At 38.8% G+C, this 19,048-nt stretch overlaps 1 protein-coding gene and 1 long non-coding RNA gene across 4 annotated transcripts in view; one reads left to right on the top strand and one right to left on the bottom strand.

Moving 5' to 3' along the window:
- Positions 1 to 13,076, bottom strand: part of LOC109262800 (uncharacterized) — a 171,731-nt gene extending 158,655 nt beyond the window's left edge. For 2 of the 3 annotated variants that reach the window (XR_008417054.1, XR_008417055.1), the window contains exons 1-2: positions 12,832 to 13,076; positions 9,451 to 9,607 (exon numbers count right to left, since the gene is read on the bottom strand). This is a non-coding gene — a long non-coding RNA (uncharacterized LOC109262800). The remainder of the gene's footprint in view (positions 1 to 9,450; positions 9,608 to 12,831) is intronic. The other variant, XR_008417056.1, reaches the window with a different exon arrangement.
- On the top strand, positions 13,061 to 18,045 carry CUNH15orf61 (chromosome unknown C15orf61 homolog). The gene is made up of 2 exons (XM_019441687.2): positions 13,061 to 13,454; positions 17,821 to 18,045. Exons 1-2 carry the CDS (start codon positions 13,109 to 13,111, stop codon positions 17,946 to 17,948), a joined length of 474 nt encoding a protein of 157 aa, XP_019297232.1. The 5' UTR covers positions 13,061 to 13,108; the 3' UTR covers positions 17,949 to 18,045.
- Positions 18,046 to 19,048: the final 1,003 nt, after the last annotated feature.

Raw genomic sequence — 19,048 nt, 5'->3', positions numbered from 1 at the left:
CTCTCTTAAATTAAAAGAAAAAAAAAAAGTGATAATGAACTTAGGGACATGGAGTGGAAATGTCACAACCACCCTGCTGTTCAAGCTCCCAAAGCTGTCATCAGTTTCCCTAGCATCAAAGATTGAAAGTTTTATTCTAAGCTTAATACTCTTAGTCTGAATATTCTAGAATTCACACCAGACCATGACTTCAGTGCTGTATCTGCTCGTGCAAACAGAGATGCACGTAGGGCAAATGCTTCTGTTCACTGGCAAATATGTAGAGGGACACATAATGATTAGGTGACATTTTTAGTTTTTCTAAATGGGCATAGAATATACACAAGCACACACACGTGTGTGCACACAACATTTGCTTTAGATTTAAAGGTCTTGATGGGTTTTAGTTCCAGCTCTTTCCTTTATGGACAAGTTAACTTCTCTCCAGTCCTCAGTTTTCTGGTACGTAAAATAAGAAAATGGAACTGATATTTAAGCTTCCTGCCAGCTCTAATGATTTATGATTCTACCCCAACCATCATCAAAGTACCAAAAAGGTTAAAACCATATATGCCACACAAGGAAGTGACTTCTTTTAGCTTTATTCTTCCACTCATTGTAAATCATGGATGATAATATTTTGTAACTTTGTATAGCCTCTTAAGTTCCCTTATCTACTATCCAAAATGGCTGTGATTTTAAAAAGTTACAAAATGTTTTATAATTTTAAGATAATTCCTTGAGATGCATGGGGCACCTGGGTGGCTCAGTTGGTTAAGTGTCCGACTTCGGCTCAGGTCATGATCTTGCGGTTCATGAGTTCAAGCCCTGCATTGGGCTCTATGCTGACAGCTCAGAGCATGGATGGAGCCTGCTTAAGATTCTGTGTGTCCCTGTCTCTCTCTCTCTGCCCCTCCCCTGCTCATGCTCTGTCTCTGTCTGTCAAAAATAAACATTACCAAAAAAATTAAAAAAGATAATTCTTTGAGATGCAGTTTTCTCTCAGAAGAACTTGTTTTGACTAAAGATAGTAGCAAGCCAAATATAACCTTTAGACTGGGATCATGTCTTTCATTCTTTGGGCTTTTACTTTTCTCGTACTCTCTTGGGTTTTGGTAATCACGTAAAGTAATGGAAACATTTTATTTTGAAAGCATCATACCTGAACTGCTGAAATGTGTACCTTTGGTACTAGAAGATTGTGGTGAAAATAGATGGGATAGAAATGAGAATCAAAGTTTTAAATGTGCATTTTTGTTTCTGTAAACCCAAAGCTCTCCTTTCTACATCTGGAGAGCAGCCTGCAGTACAGTCTCTGACATTTTCTTTAATTTGTATCTAAGCTCAGAAAGAGGTGGATGATACATTTTGCAACACTCCATTTTTCTGTATAGCAGGTGCAGTCCCTGGTGAGCTGCATAAATGAGACATAAACCCCTGAAACTAATTTTACCTGGCACCTTTAATCCCATATTTTACTGACCTAAAATACACTGTTTCCTAGGCCATGTCTGTAAGTGGTCCGGCCAGCCTTTCCAGGAAGTGTTCTGCCATCCATGTAGGAGAGCCAGAAAAAGGATCGGGAATTACGGTGATTCCGCATCCCTTTATGGAGCCCGCATTGATTGTTACGGCTAAAACACTTCTTTAAAGTTCATTGCCAGAACAGAAATCTCTTGGCTTCCTTTATTCTCTCTACTAACTTAGATTCTTGGTACTAAAACCATGAATACAAAAACTTATAGATGACATAGGGTTTTAAAACTACTTACAAACATTTTTAAGATTACTTTGTCTTTTGGGGCACCTGGGTGGCTCAGTTAAGCATCTGACTCTTGACTTCGGGTCAGGTAACAATCTCATGGTTCTTGAGTTTGAGCCCTGCATCCGGCTCTGTGTCTGCTTGGGATTCTCTCTCTCTCTCTCTCTCTCTCTCTCTCTCTCTCTCTCTCAATCTGTCCCTCCCCTGTGCTCTCTCTCTCTCTGTCTCTAAATAAACAAACAAACAAATAAATAAATAAATAAATAAATAAATAAATAAATATTTTTAAAGATTACGTTGTCCTTCAGTACACCTGTAGAGTTTTAAATTTTTTCTAATTACAGAAACATGCCCATGATTAAAAAAACAAACATGATAACATAGCTTCTTAAAAAATAAATAATAAAAAAAACCAAAAACTTTTGAAAAACAGGAACATTCAGGGAAGAAATGTAAAAATCAGTAATTATTTTGAAGAAGGTGGGGGCGGCTATCTGGCTCAGTTGTTGGAGCATGCAACTCTTCATCTCGGGGTTGTGAGTTTGAGCCCCATGTTGGGTGTAAAGATTACTTAAAAATAAAATCTTAAGGGCGCCTGGGTGACTCAGTTGGTTAGGCATTCGACTCGACTTCCGCTTGGGACATCATCTTGCAGTTAGTGAGTTCTAGCCCCACTGGCAGTGCAGAGCCTGCCTGGGATTCTGTTTCCCTCTCTCTCTCTGTGTCTCCCCTGCTTGCTCTCTATCTTTCAAAATAAATAAAAATAAACTTAAAAAATAAAATAAAATAAAAAATAAAATCTTTAAAAAGAATCAACAATTATTTCACCACCCAGAGAGAATTACTGTCAAAGCTGGGGGGTTTATCTGCTATTATTCCTACCTAGGGTCTCTGGATTTGCCATTCCTTCTTCCTGGCACACTCTTCTCCCAGAAGTCGGCTGGGCTCACTTACTCACTACATTCAGTCTCAACTGTCACTAGACCAGAGGGGTCCTCCCTCCTGTAGCACCCATCCTTACTCTCTATCCCCCTACTTTGCTTTTTCTTCAAAGCATTTAACAATATGTGGTATTACAAAATAGACTTATTTTATTTTTTACTATATGTCTAAGAGTGTAACTCCTAGAACAGTATACCTATCACAAGTAAGAGTTGCTTGATTAATACATATATTGCATTTGTTTTCTTATCATATATATATTGAGTTCCTATTATATAGAGTCTTTTAACTTTGTATGTATAATTTTTTTTTAATTTTTTTTAACGTTTTTTTATTTTTTATTTTTGAGACAGAGCATGAATGGGGGAGGGGCAGAGAGAGAGGGAGACACAGAATCGGAAGCAGGCTCCAGGCTCTGAGCCATCAGCCCAGAGCCCGACGCAGGGCTCGAACTCACGGAGTGCGAGATCGTGACCTGAGCTGAAGTCGGACGCTTAACCAACTGAGCCACCCAGGCGCCCCTATGTATAATTTTTTAATGGGATCATATCAGATATACTGTTTTGAAGACTGTGCTTTTCACTTAGTGATAAATTATGCAGACACATCAGAAATTCTTATCCAATGCAATGTTAATAATGGCACAGAGGATGTTAATAATCCCCTATTGTTAGAGTGTGCATGGGCACTCTAATGTATTCTTCAAAATACATGTGAAGGTCAGCGAGGTAAGATCATTATTAATAATATTAACAATGCCTTATATTCACAGGTACTTTATAGTGTACAAACTATTTTCATATCTCATTTGAGCCTTACAATAAACGCAAAGTAAACAGAGCAAAAACTCAAAAGAGGTTAAATAATTTCCCTAAAATAATAAAACCAGTAATAGGGAGTGCAGACTCAAGCCTAGGTCTATCTGTCTCTGCAGTCTAGGCTCCTCACTGGATCTCATCATCCGTGGTTGACCCTGTCATTTTACAGATGAGCAATCCATGCTTAGAGACGGGAGTAGTGATATGCCCAGAATCACATAGCTTCTTCAAGAAAGAATACAGATAGAGTAGAATCTAGGACTCCTGACTCCCCATCTAAAGCTCTCTCAACTACACTATCTCTCAACTACATGCTGGCTCAATAAATTAGAAAAAAAAAATCCTAAATTGCTCCATAGTTAAATCAGCGAACAATACATGCTGTTATACTTCTCTGAAGATTACACAGTATATTTGCTTGGTGCTGAGAAGTGCCAACCTGATGACACTTGCAATCCTGAGCTTATTTGATGTGGTTGGGAAGCAAATGAGATTCCAGTGCCCCTGTTGCGCATAGGTGCTCAATGAGCATTTCCTGCATGGTGGGGAAGTGCCCTATATTTACAGTATTTGATCCAGTTTAACAGCAAGATCTAATGTTAACATTAGCCTTGTAAAAGTTTTCACCCTAGTTCACACAAAAACAAGATTCTGAGATTATGACTAGCAATTCTTCATGAGTTGATTTATCTGAATAAAACCTATAAGGTTTTGAACCATTAGGCATTCGATTTAGAAAATAAAAAAATCTTAGCATACAGAAGAATAAACTGAAAAATGGAACAGATTTGTTTCTTGTAATAATTATGAGCAATATCTCAAACTCAGCATCCTTAGACCATTGAGCTGTGTAGGATGAATGTGCTAATTAATCAATTACTACCCAACAATGTACCCTGTTTATTTACTGAAATGCACCAGAAACGTGTGCAGAACTGGTAATTATTAATCATCTTCAGTAACAAATATGACTCAAGTTCACCTTCATATAATTAATAGAGCATGTAGTTAGCTTTAACATCTTGCTTTATTAGAAATAGCAACAAGGAATTAAAACAAAAAAACAAAAAACCAAAAAACCTGAACCACACATTGTGGTTCACTGAAATGGTGGCTTGGACTAAATGTGCCTATTATCCATAGCAGTGTTATTATTCAGACCCATCCAAATTATGGCCAGATGCAAAGTTTTTAAAGCTAAACTTTTTAATTTGAATAAAACATTAAGACTTACCAAGAAGTTATAAAAACAGTCCAAAAAAATTCCATATATGCTTTATTCAGGGTCCCCGAGGAAAACCCACTTTTTAGAGCGTGATAACTAGCTTAGAGTTGGGATCTTTGTGTATGGTGCCCAAACTTCTTAGCAAATTTAAAATTCTCAGGATATTTTAAAATATCTCAATTTTAAAGATTTTTTAAACTGTATTTTGAATACACACAGTAATAGTTGTTTTATATAAATTTTGCAAATGATCTAGTTTTAAAAGTCATTTTTTTTAAATCATGTAGGCTCCCAAATTTCCTTTGAAACAGATAGACTTCTAGGCTAGCAGGGCCATATTTTAGAACTACAATGCTATTTCTTAATTATGCAACATTTAAGGGATGTTCACTTGTGTCAGCAACATTTGTAGCTGAGTCTGGCAACACGTAACTCTTTTTAACTATGTTCAAGACATAAGGTTTCGAGTATTGCCAATGAAGTTTCAAAACCCAGCTCTATTACCTATCGGCTCGGTGAGTGTAATTAACTATTTCAACTTCTCTAACTTCTGACATTCAGAATGAGACAATAGGTGTAAACTACATAGCAGGAAGAAACACTCAGGAACTGGTAGATACTATTATGCTCCTATCATTACCCTCTGTGGCCACTTTTTCAGAGTTTTCTTGGATTGGGGCACCTGGGTGGCTCAGTCGGTTAAGCTTCAGACTTGATTTCAGCTCAGGTCATAATCTCACTGTTCGTGGGTTTGAGCCCCGCATCAGACCCTGTACAGACAGCGCGGACCCTGCTTTGAATTCTCTCTCTCCCTCTCTCTCTGCCCCTCCCTTGCTCATACTCTTTCTCTCTCTCAAAATAAATAAACTTAAAATTTTAATTATTAAAAAAAAAAAAAGAAAGTTTTATTGGACTAACATTTAATGTAATTGTACAGAAAATTAAAAACTTACCCCATCTGAAATACCAGCAGAACATCACTTTGAAATCTAAACTGACAAATCATAAATCAGTGGGTGGACTACTGTATTTCTATTATCAAATGATTCAAGGCCCCTTTAAATGGAAAGCCCCCTTAGGGCATCTCAGTATTTGTTTATAGATCATTAACTACTTGACAGTGAGACTGGGGAGGGGGCATAAAGACTTACAGCTAACGTGCTAAAAGCCACTGTGGATTGAAGATCAGCAATAAAGCCACAACATCTTTGGAATTCAGTATGAAAATGCAATTTGTGCTACAGAAATCTCATATGCTTTCATGCCTGTATCTGTTAGTAAAACAAAGCTCACTTTACAAAGCTGGGAACATAACTATGACCCATATGACAAGGTAAATTTATTTGGCCATGTTTTCAAATGCTTCCCCAAACACTGACTACATAGGATTTGTAATATTGGAAACATGCCCATAAAATGGATTGTGTTATCTATTAGCATAAATCGCTATCTGGTTTCGAAAAGTCACCAATATGTCTCCTTGCCACCGGATTCTGGCATCCACAGCAGGAGAAGGAAATAGAAATGGTTTGTTTTTTTTGTTTTTTTTTTTTAGAAATGTTTTTCTAATGAAAAGCTCACAGAGTGTTGGAAGGTCAGAATTTTGATACTTGATTCTGATGTATGATCTTCGGTAAGTTTCTTACCTACTCTATAGTTTAATTTCTCTACCAAAATTAAAACTTTAATTAAATTCAAACCACTGACCCTACATATTATAATTATTTTCTCCATACACTAATTATATTCACTTTACTCACTTTTTTTTTTTTTTTTTGGTCATTTTCTCAAGAAGTAGAGTACCAACCATATGCCAAGTTACTGTCCTAGGTGCTAGAATCAAAAAGGTTAACAAAATAGGCATTAAGTCCCTGGTTTTAGGAAGTTTCCAGTGGGGGTAGAGCTTGAGAGTACTTTAGACAAAACATGCAGTTTAGATGACATCTTTGTACCCTCTGTGTTCACAGTAACATGTTCTACCAGAGTAATGCTTCCTGCCACTCTTTGTAACAGCAGTCCTAGCTGCCAGCCAACTCCTTGGAGGCTTTCAGAACATCAATCAGTTCCACAGGACTCAAGATCTAGGTAAGAATACACAGGTTTTTCCTTTCCGAATGACTTCTGCTATAACTCAGTACTTCCATGAGGATAATTTTGCATAAAGCCAATGTATACTGTCCTTGCCAGGGCAGACACAAGGATACAGGAATGAAAAAAAAAAAAAAAAAAAAGATACAGGAATGGAGCAGCAAGCAAAGTTTGCCACTAATGGGAGTGGGGAGAATTAATAAGTATTCATCCAGCTGTAGGGGTAACTCACGCCACCTCCTCTGGTGCTGAGCTTGGCTTGGAGGGCTGAGCCATTAAGCAGATTTTGGGTTCCTAGGAGAGCGGGGTCAGTGGCTCTTTGGGGGTATCTGTTTTTAAGTTCCAAGGCATGCTGGAATACGAATCAGGGCAGCATCATCTCCCTAGTCCTTCTTTCCTTGAACCAAAAGTCCTCAAGCCTCAAACTGGAGTTTGTAAATGAACTCCTAAATGTGAACATTTATATCTCTTTTTCATAATTCCTTTATCTTTTACCAACTGGCTGACATATATCCCCAGTGTCTTGCCTATAATTCTCTCTGCCCTAAGAATAGCAGTGAATTAAAATCTGCATGCCTATCCTACTTCCTTTTAAATCACAACATTAGAAAAATATAAGTAAATCATAATCTCACAGCAAGGTTGTAAAAACAACATAAGAATAAATATTCTATATATGTATGAGGTCACATATATATATGAGGTCTATATATGTTTGGGTCATGTCCACTATGTATGCTCTCTATATGTATTTCTTAATAAGCACTAACAATAGAATGTGTTAATATGTAATACCACCTGTAGAATTCATGATCTTTTTCAAGCTTTTTATCGAAGTATAATACATATACAGAAAAACGCACATACTATACATGTTCAGTTAGAAGAATTTTCACAAACTGACTACACTCATTTAACTAGAATCCAGATCAATCACATGTTCATCAATCATAACAAATGTAGCACTCTAGTGGGGATGTTGATAATAGGGGGAGGCCATGCATTTGGGGGGCAGAGGATACAGGAGAAATGTCTGTACTTCCCTCTTAATTGTTCTGTGCACCTAAAATTACTCTAAAACATGTCTTAAAAGAATAAATATAGAGATAAATAAAACAACAGAGTAACCCCAACACCCAAGAAGTCCCCTCATACTCCTTCTACTCACTGCCCACCCCCCTAGACCTTCACCCCTGCTAAGGGTGAACACTATCCTGCCTTCTAACAGCAAAGATGAATTCTGCCCAGTTTTTATACGTCATATAAATGAAAGCATATTATAAGTACTTTAGTGTCTGGCTTCTTTCACTCTTATGTTCATGAGATTCACACATGCTATGTGTGAATGGACTGTCATCGCTATATAGTATTCCATCAAATGAATACGCCACAATTCGTTTATCTACTCTACTATTTACAGTCATTTGAGTAATTTTCAGGTTGAATATTGCACACATGAACAGTGTTGCTATGAATATTCTACTACCTGTCTTTTGGAGAACATGTGCACATAATTTGTTATGGACCGAATGTTTGCATCTCCTTGAAATTCATATGTTGAAGCCCTAATACCTAATGTTACACTATCTGGAGATAGGGTCCCTGAGGAAGTGATGAAAGTTAAATGAGGTCTTAAGTGTAGGACCCTCGTCCGATAGGGCTGGTGCTCTTATCAGAAGAGAAAGAGGCAGACAGAAGAACTAGTTCTCTATGCTATGGGAGGATATAGTAAGAAGGAGCTATAAGCCAGGACGGGAACTCTCTCCAAGAAGAACCCAATCAGCCAGCACCCTGATCATGGATTTCCCAGTCTCTGGAACTGTGAAAGACAAATTTCTGTTGTTTAGGCACCCAGTCTGTGGTATTTTGTCATGTATATGACAAATATATATACAAAATATATCCAAGATGGCCTGGCTGGGTCATAACATTGCATACAATGTTACATATGCAGCTGTAATACATACTGCCAAAAAATTTGTCAGATTGGTTGCCAACCTAATTGCTGCATAGCCTCATCAACATTTAGTACTTTTCTACTTACCTACTTCAGCTACTTTGGTAGGTGGGTAATGGTATTGCAGTGTGGTTTTAATTTTCATTTTTTGGATGATTACTGAAATTAAGCACTTTTTCCCATCTGGATATTCTCCTTTGTGAAGAATACATTCAAATATTTTGTTCACTTTTCTATTGGATTGTCTTTTTTTAGTGATTTGTTCTAGATACCAAATGCTTTGTCTGATAGATGTATTGCAAATACTTCTCCCACTCTATGGATTACTTTTTGACTCTCTTAGTAATTTAGTGCCTTTCAATGAACAGAATTCTTAATTTTAATATATTACAATTTATTAATTTTGAAGAACCAATTTTTAACATGTTCTGAACAACTGTAGCATCCTAGGTGCCTTTAAAGCAAAAACAAGAAGGCTAAATCCCTTCTTTCTAGAAGTAACATCATATCCATGCACATGCTAAATTCTGTGCACAGCATCAATCTTCATAGGTATTTTTAAGGGGTTCCTTCTCAGGGGTTTGCGACTTCTCCATGTTTTGTGTCAAACAAAATATTTATGTGTTTACTGCATTAATTCTTAATTATTGGACACAATGTTTTTTAAGCATTGACTTACGTTTTTGAGTGCCAACTTCTAAGCCCCTTTGTTTCATGGTCATTAAGAACTGGAACTAAGGGCACCTGGCTGGCTCAGTTGGTGGAGTGACTCTTGATCTCAGGATCGTGAGCTTGAGCCCCACGTTGGCTATGAAGATTACTTAAAATAATAAAACCTTTAAAAAAAAATTCGGAACTGATCTGAGTTGTGGATTTCTTGAGAAATTATCTATTTCAATTATGGAACCAGTACCGTGTAATCTTAAAAGTCAGAAGAGATAGCTAGAAGTCATGTCTTCCAGCTCTGTATCTTTAGGTTAAGATAATATTCCATTCAAACACCCTTGAATACCTTAGCGTGATACACCATCTATCTGGTTTCTTTGGAGTAATTTCCTACCGTAGGGTAGAAGAGAGAGAGATAGTCACGGAACCTTGAATTAAGGAAACCCTCATCACTGATGAGGTTTTTCCAAGAGGGCGCCTTCCAGTAGAAATATTTCAGTTCCCTAGCCCTTTTCTCAAGCCCTAATGGGAGGATACAGTGAACCTAATCTAAATATGTGGTTCTCTTTATCAGTGGTTTTTACTTTATATATGCCACGAAACCTAGAATTTCTCAGACATACTTCAGGTTCCACAAATGTTTGATTCAAATTTCATTTTTTAAATAGATTTTTATACTGCCAAGAGATACAATGCCCAAATCTAACATATTGCAAACTACCCACACATTAATTAATTTGAGGTTAAGTCATCTTAGTGTAGATCTCAAAATTAATTTCCTCCTGCCATCTTTGTAACTGAAGCACATGTCCAAGATTTCAAGGTAAGTCATTTTAAAACCTCTCTAATTCCTATTTACTTTTCTGGAGGGATCAGAATACTCTTAATAGTGTACAACCAAAACAGAAGAATAAGAAATAAACTGTCCTGAAGCTGCCTGTCGTTGTCCTAACTGCTACTGTTGTCCACAACCCCCAACTTCAAAAATTTTTGAGCATAAAACAGCAGAGTCATGGCTTCAGTGGCAGACTGAAAAACTAGGGACTAGTTTCCCTTGGTTTTTGCCATCCACAGACTCCCTTGGTTCCTTCCCATTTTCTGAGCTTGGTTCTTCACACTTCCTATTTATTACTTTAGCTACCCAATTTCCTTCCTATAAATTCCTTGTCTGCTAAAAACAAAACAAACAAAAAACCCCAAGACAACAAACCAGTCTCACTTTTAAAAATTTACCTATAAAGTTAATGTTAAAAATTTGAACTTCTGGGGCGCCTGGGTGGCGCAGTCGGTTAAGCGTCCGACTTCAGCCAGGTCACGATCTCGCAGTCCGTGAGTTCGAGCCCCGCGTCAGGCTCTGGGCTGATGGCTGGGAGCCTGGAGCCTGTTTCCGATTCTGTGTCTCCCTCTCTCTCTGCCCCTCCCCCGTTCACGCTATGTCTCTCTCTGTCCCCCCCCCCCAAAAAAAAAAAAAAAACGTTGAAAAAAAAATTTGAACTTCTAAATGTTTAATAATGAAACACAAGTTTTCATCTACTTTCTATGTTGGGGTTCTGTGACAGATTTTGTTTGAAAAAGACTCCAAAGCTTTTTAAAATTTAATTTGAAAATCACAATACTGAATATCATCTCCCTGACTTGACTTAGCCTCCCTTAGCCATTTCTGTTGCAAATCTAATCACATCATGCCTCCACCTAAAATCTTTAAAAAAATTTTTTTAATGTTTATTTTTTAATGCTTATTTCTGAGACAGAAATGTTTAATGTTTATTATTTAATGTTTAATGTTTATTTATTTCAGAGCATGAGTGGTGGAGGGGCAGAGAGAGAGAGGGGGACACAGAATCAGAAGCAGGCTCCAGGCTCTGAGCTGTCAGCACAGAGCCCGATGCGGGGCTCGAACTCACAAACCGTGAGATCATGACCTGAGCTGAAGTCGGTCCCTCAACCCACTGAGCCACCCAGGTGCCCCATTGTTTATTTATTTTTTAAAGAGAGAGAGAGAGAAAGCATGAGTGGTGGAGGGGCAGAGAGAAAGGGAGACACGTAATCCAAAGCATCCACCTAATATCTTTTTAAAAAACTTTTATCTAATAAGGAATCCTATAAGGTAAAGTTCAAATTATTTGCAGCACTACAAGGCCCCTCAAAATTTGGCACATGGTAGCAGGTGCTCAATGTTTGCTGAACAAATCAGTAAAAGCTGGAAAATGGTGGGGCGCCTGGGTGGCTCAGTTGGTTGAGCGTCCAACTTCTGCTCGGGTCATGATCTCACAGTTTGTGAGTTGGAGCCCGGCATCAGGCTCTGTGCTGCTGGATCGGAGTCTGGAGCTTCTTTTGGATTCTGTGTCTCCCTCTCTGTCTGCCCCTCCCCCTGCTCCCACTCTGTCTCTGTCTCTGTCAAAAATAAATAAAACATTAAAAAAAACTGTTAAAAAACTGGAAAATGTAAAAACTAGCCACACTATCGTACATCCCAATAGTGGTCATATAGTGCTTATACATGATTCTTTTTTACATCCAATGCTTTCCAGACACATCATCTTCTTTACGTATGGTTTCTCCAAAAAAGGTGAGTTTAGGACAAACTGGAAGAAATGTTTCTTTAGAAGCACGTGTTCATGGAGCGCCTGGGTGGCTCAGCCGGTTAAGCCTACCACTCTTGGTTTCAGCTCAGGTCATGATCTCCTGGTCTCTGGGGTTCAGGCCCTCCCTTTGGGCTCCCACTGGCAGCATGGAGCCTGCTCGGGATTCTCTCTCTCCCTCTCTCTGCCTTTCCCTCACCCACGCTGTCTCTGTCTCCGCCAAAATAAATGAACTTAAAAAAAAATTTTTTTTAAAGCAGGTGTTTATAATACCTCAAGTGGCTGGGGAGTTTGAGAAAAGGTTTTCCTAAAGTAATAGATTGATAATGGGTGGCTGAGGATTATAAAGGTTTATAACTAAAAGGCTGGTTTGGCAGTCACCAAGCTTTAGTTGGGAAGGAGTGGGGGGGGGGGGGGGCATCTGGACAATGCACAGAGAGATGTGGGACGTTTTTAAAAATAAACTTTTTATTTTGAAATATGCGAAATAACAGTGAACATGACAGCGAAGACCTAAACATAAAAGTGCTTCCTGACTTCACCAGCCAGTGCAAATCTGGGGGCTTTTGGCCTTTAACTCGAGGTCACCTTCTCAAACATCTCCTCGACAACGCCATCTAAGAATCTCACTTGAGCCCAAAGCTTGGAAGAGAGATCTGGGTGTCAGTTCTGCCACTCACTAGGGTGGTTATTTGTTTTAAGCCTTAAATTTCCTCACACCCCTACAGATAAGCCCCCCCAAGTCCCCCCCCCCCCCCCCCGGGGCCCCACGGTTGTTAACTACATGAGGTCACACGTGACGACTTAATTACCTCCTCTGCGCCGCTGACCCTTACTCCCAGCGCCGGTCACTGGGCCCGCCCCTCAAGCACCCTCCGCTCCTCCGCGGGAGGCCGCAAGACCTTCGTGCGCACGCGCCACCGCGCCCCGGGGGGGCTCTCGTGCACTCGCGCGGCGCCCACTGGGCGTCCCCGCCGCTCGCCCCGGGGCGCGGGCGCGCGCCCGCTCTGACGGCTCCGCCCCCAGCGGCGCGCGCCCCACGGAGGCAGAGGGGCGGGGGCGGGGGCGGGGACGCGGGCGAGTCCGGCCATGGAACCCCTGCGGAGGGCCCACGAGGCTGCGCTCCGGCTGCTGCTGTGCCGGCCCTGGGCCTCGGGCGCCGCCTCCCGCCCGAAGCCCCGCGCCTCCGAGGTGCTGACGCGGCACCTGCTACAGCGGCGCCTGCCGCACTGGACCTCCTTCTGCGTGCCCTACAGCGCTGTCCGCAACGACCAGTTCGGCCTCTCGCACTTCAACTGGCCGGTGCAGGGCGCCAACTACCACGTCCTGCGTACCGGCTGCTTCCCTTTCATCAAGTACCACTGCTCCAAGGCCCCCTGGCAGGACCTGGCCGGGCAGGACCGGTTCTTCACGGCGCTCAAGGTCGTCAACCTGGGTGAGTGGCCCGGGTCGGTGAAACACGCCCCGCTGACAATGGGATCACTGTTTGCAAAGCACGCTGACAAACGTCGCTCAGAGGTCGAGACCCCGGCCCAAGGTCAGGCCACGTCAGCGCCGGGGAACCCTGCCTCGGCCCAGCGCAGGCTCTCCCGGGAGCACGCTTTCGGCACGTTTGGTTCGCCCCGCGCTGTTGGGTTTCCCGGACCCTGCCTCCGCGTCTCACCCACTCAGCAGCCTTCTAGGACTGGCCTTGGCCCTGGGCTTTTGTATTCCTACCTCCCCGCCCCCCTCCCCCAGCCCCCGGCCCCTACTCCCCAGTAGGTGCTTGTCGGGGCTCAGTAGTTGCTATTGCAGTAGTTGCTATTGAACCTTTCCCCGGAAAGCGGGGCTTTAGCCGAGGCCTGTGTCTAGGGATCACACTGCGTCACTGATGGGGAGGAGGCGTTCATTCTGTCCACACCTGCTGCAGCTCTTGGCCGGGAGGATACTTATATTGGGCAGTCAGAAAGAGGGTGTAAGGAAACGTCCACATTGGAAAGTGGCTCTGAAATTGAGAAATGCCTTATTGCATGGCAGGATTCGTTCATGACCATCATTCTCTTGAGTGCATTCATTATTATAAAAACTGCAACTACTTTCTAAGTTTGATTTTCTCTATGTGAAATCCTACCAAGTGCGTTCTACAGAAAGCACTAACGGTTTTCACCAGTCATATCAGCTTCCTCAGGTGCTAGGCCTAAAAGATATTTAAAAGATGGTACGTCTTTAATATTTCTGTATTTTCATGGGAATATTCTAATTCTGAAAGTATTTACTCTTGCTGGATGTTTATTTTCTTTTGGCTACTGACAGAAGAGGCATGAACATTGACATGGGTGTATCTTTTCTAGGTCAGTGAAAAATAGAGAGGCCTCAAGATGTTTTGTACCTATTAATAGGTAATATCATATTAATCCAGATTTTAGTAATTGAAAATCTGGACCTGGTAGCTGAACCATGTTACCCAACCAGTTTTTTAAAACCAGAATTTTTAAAACCAGAATTAAAGCTAAACCCCTGTGTATCTTATAGCTCGTTAAATTTAAACATGGTATTTATGTACTTTTGCTTATAATAACACATATGTCTCTCATGGGATTTTTGAGCCATTGGTCTACTGGGACTGTCCTGGGTTCACTCCACCAAGGAGAAGATTATTTAGCAATGTGTATACCTTTAAAAGTTTGTTTGTTTGGCTGATGGACTATATAGAGCATGCCCACTAATTTTGAGGTTGATTCAAAGTTGAAGGGTGAGCACACTTAGAAGATTCAATTCAAAATTATTTGGAAAAATTGGAGTGATGACTAGATTCAAGATGAGGTTTATTTTAGCATTTTCAGAATCAGAAGCCATCATTCTTCCCAACTGGTAAGAGTTACAGGTTAGGAAAAGTATAATTGGTGGATTATAGGTAAACCATGAGCCAAATGCCTTTGAAAGAAAGTTTTCATTTAAAATTTAACACCTTAAGAACACCTGAACGGTTTGGAGCTTTCTTTTGCATATAGGTACAAAGAAATCCAAAGAAAATTAGGATACACAGAACAGTCTCACACAGAGAAGTGAAACCTTTTGAGGAAAGAAACAACAGTTGTAGTTTTTCTTTTTCTTTTTTTATGTGGAAGAGAAGGCTGAAGAGTGATGTAATGGTCTTCTGGAAATTCTAAAAATCCTGCCTACGTGGGAATAAGAGTTTTAAGTTAAACAAAAAGGAAAACTTTCTGCTCATGCATGCTTTAATTCGAATTGGCTTTTACTGATACAGGGAATTTTTTCCTGCACTTTTTAAAGAATAGTGTATTCACCAATTTGGTAATGTTTATTTTGTATTTTTGTCTTATGGTAGAGAATTAGATAATAGATTCTTCCCTGTTCTGTGATGTACAAATTGCCCCTGTGGATCATCAACTACATATTCTATTAATAAAAATACTTAGGATTTTATTCCTCTTATTCCCTTCTAAATTAATAATTATCAGAGTAATTCATTTTTCCATTTTGTAAATAATAAAGATTTCTCTTTTACCATTTGTTCTCTTTCTCCTCTGTCTTCCCTTCAGTGGAAGCTGACATTTTACTGATGGTTTATCAGTCTGGGTATCCTGCTGGGAAGTAGATTGAGATTTAAGAAAAGCAACTTACCATTGGAATGAATGGGTAATCGGAGACTTGCTAAGAAGTTCTAATTTTTTTTAAGTGCTTAATTTGACAGTGGTTTACCTACTGTTCAGCTGACTCAAAATGAATTATTATGCAAAGAACTGACTTTCATGTTCATTTTGATGTTATGTTTCAGTCTGGGAAAAATTTAATTTCTCACAGAATTTTATAGACTTTATAGCATATGTGCCATAAAATTATTTTTTTTATGTTTTAATTATGTCAGTGGCAAATCTTCTCATTTGGTGTATTAGCCTGACTGCATTAAATAGACTGCAGGAAAAAATAGAGAATTTTTGACTCCTGTATCACAACTCTATCCCCTATCAAACAAAATTATTGATAGTGTTTCCTAGCTGTTTCTTAGTGAGAGGTAATGTCGTTATTATTAAACTGGTAATCTTTGATCAGTTCTCCATTTTAGCTGAAAAAATATGGACCATTGATTTGTGTGGTTTTTAAAACGTGCCAATATTTTAACTGGAAACTGATAAGTACGATCAAACAAGATTTCAGTTTCACCAGCCACCCCTTAAATTTATGTCCTTAGCGTTGGTTTAAAAGGCATATCTTATATATAATTTACTGTCAGTATATTTTAAAAATTAATACTTGTTCCTAGAACCTGTTTTTTTCTTTCTTACCCCATTGATTTTCAGCTTTAAAGTTGTGATGCCATATTTAATTTTTTATTTCAACTTATCTTTCTATTCTTCACTCATTTCTGCCTGTATGCTTCCCTAACCACACTCCACTTGCCTTTTTTTTTTCTGATAAAATTATTTATAAATAGCTTTATGATGCTAGTTTTTGTGGCTTTTTTGTGACATTCCCTTGAAGCATTTAGAGATTCTTTTGGGTATTACCAAGGCAAAGAAAGCAGTCAAAGATTTCATGGGCATTCCAGGGAACCCTGTGATAGTGACAAACTATGACCCAGTATATTCCTAAAAATAGAGAGGTGCCAGACTGAATGGGCATTTTTTTTCCTGTTCTCATTGCCAGATAGTGATGCTTCTCCTGATTAGTCTCTGGCATCACAGCGGTTGGAATGCAGCTTCAGGGAATAAGCACAAAGTAGTCCAGTGCACTTACTCAAAAAGAGCATAACGGCAGATATATTCTTGCAGAAAAATAAGAAAAAATTTAGCAATATGATTAGTCCTGAGCATGTGGTTTCCCTATTAGCTGGAAAGAGGGATTTTCCAAATGGACAGCTTGTCTTTTAAATTGTCTTTTTATGTTCAACTCCTATACGGTAACAATAAAATTAACACTGTGTCGAGCATACAATATTTGCTATTGATTCATATGCCTGTTGGTTTTATACATGTTTTTAATATGTCAGTAGTCATTGAATTTAAATAAGTGCCTTAAAAAAGATAGGAACTGTGAAAGTTTGTTTTGTGTCCACTATAGTTTCATTTGCATGAGTGCTTAATCCATTATCTCTGGTTAGTAGGCTTAGTTCCATGAATCACAAATGGCAGCTAGTCTCAAATATAACAGCAAGATCTTATCAAATGGAAATACTCCAAAGAAGAAACATGTTGTTGGAATCTAGTGAATACCTATTCCAAATAGGTTGAAACAAGGTTGTTTTCAAATCAGCTGTAAAAATACTAATGGGAGTATTTCTCATGGCTGTTATACTAAAATCTTCCTTGAGTTACGTTTTGCCTTAGGTTTTCAAGACAGCTCTTTGACCCAGTTTCTTTTAAGTTGTACAAAAAATTACTTTAACCATCAGTGTTGCTGTTTAACTTAATGCACAGTAAAGTTGACCTAGTAATTTAAGCTCAAGGCCAATAATCAGGAGCATCTACAACGAAATGAATGAATATTCTGTTTATTTGCAAAAAGAATATAAAATTACTTCATAATTACTTGGAAGTAATGAATTAGTGCTTATAAAGTGCTTTGAATTAAAGTTTAAACCAGCTTTATCTATAGTTTTAAAGATCTCTAGGCTCACATAGTTCCACAGATGAAATTGAGCTCTTAGATAATGAGTCCATCTTCACTCATGTCTATATTTTTATAACTTTATAATTTGTTGACATTGCTGAAGAGTGCTTTGTGATTTGCACCATGACAAATATATTGATGCGTGATTAATAAGTATTGATGTTCATAAAAACATATCATTTGTTTTCTAGGTATTCCAACTTTATTGTATGGACTTGGCTCCTGGTTATTTGCTAGAGTCACAGAGACTGTGCATACCAGTTATGGACCAATAACAGTTTATTTTCTAAATAAAGAAGATGAAGGTGCCATGTACTGAAGGGTGAGCCTTGGAGAACATAAATATCGGTGGATTTTCTCTTGTGTGTATGTACAATATTTATTTTTGACCCTTTAAAATAAAACTTTTGCAAACACCTTTTTCTTTCTGTGGTGTCTGATTCTTTAAGATGAATCATTGCCCTCAAGAGGCAAAGCTTTTCATACATGGTTATATATTACATACTCAGTTTAGCCAATGGGAACTACAAATGCATGAGGCATACACCATTTTTTCCCCTAGAATTAGGTTAAATTACAGATAAAAAATGATTACAACCTATATATATTCTATAGTTAGGTATTAACAATTTAAATCAACTCTTTGAAGAGAAAATAGAGACACCCATACAAAGAAGGACAGGGGAAAACCTTTTATATGACACTGGAAAAAGAAGTAGGGGAGTTTAGGATAAAGGTGGAGATAATACCATTGGCAAATCCAAAACTGATGAATTCTAATTGCAATCTGAAATCTAAACTCTTCGGCTGGCAGGATTTTAAATGGGAATGTTTTAAAGCCCTTGTGCCATTTACCTGGATGAGAGGTTCAGGTGTAATGTTGAAATTTCTTATCGTCTAAACCTCCAATACCATACTACTTTGAAAAAAAAAATAATGACTCTGGTTAATGTAAATGTAGCAAGATGAATGAAATTAAGACTTATTAAAAGTTAAAATAGCACGCTGATAAAGCTGTAAGAACAATTAAGATCTACAAAGACCCAGAAGAATAAATTTGGTGACTGTTTACAAAAGCAATTAGCTGAAATGGTACATATCCATACACTTATTGGTGATGGGAAATGGGCTGAAATTTTAAAGACCTGATGGCAGTTTTGTGTTAAGATTTTATTAAGTTAATTGCGTTTTTGAAAGCAAAGTCATTTAAAAAAATTTATCCTTGGGGGTAGTTACAAAATACCCAGACGAATGGTAAATTTCAGAAATTTGGAGTAATTTAGGGAGAACTAAGTAGAACTATTTAATTTCTAAACCAATGGGTGTTTAAGATTTATGATCTCTCCCATAATTACAAACATACATTATATATCATTTTATGTTAATGTGTTGCTGATACTCTGCAAGTTTACACATTTT

Source organism: Panthera pardus, unplaced genomic scaffold (genome assembly GCF_024362965.1).
Source record: "Panthera pardus isolate Hobbes unplaced genomic scaffold, ASM2436296v1 HiC_scaffold_24, whole genome shotgun sequence".
Taxonomy (NCBI): domain Eukaryota; kingdom Metazoa; phylum Chordata; class Mammalia; order Carnivora; family Felidae; genus Panthera; species Panthera pardus.
The sequence above is the reverse complement of the archived record's forward strand: the minus strand, read 5'-3'. Positions and strand labels throughout refer to the sequence as shown.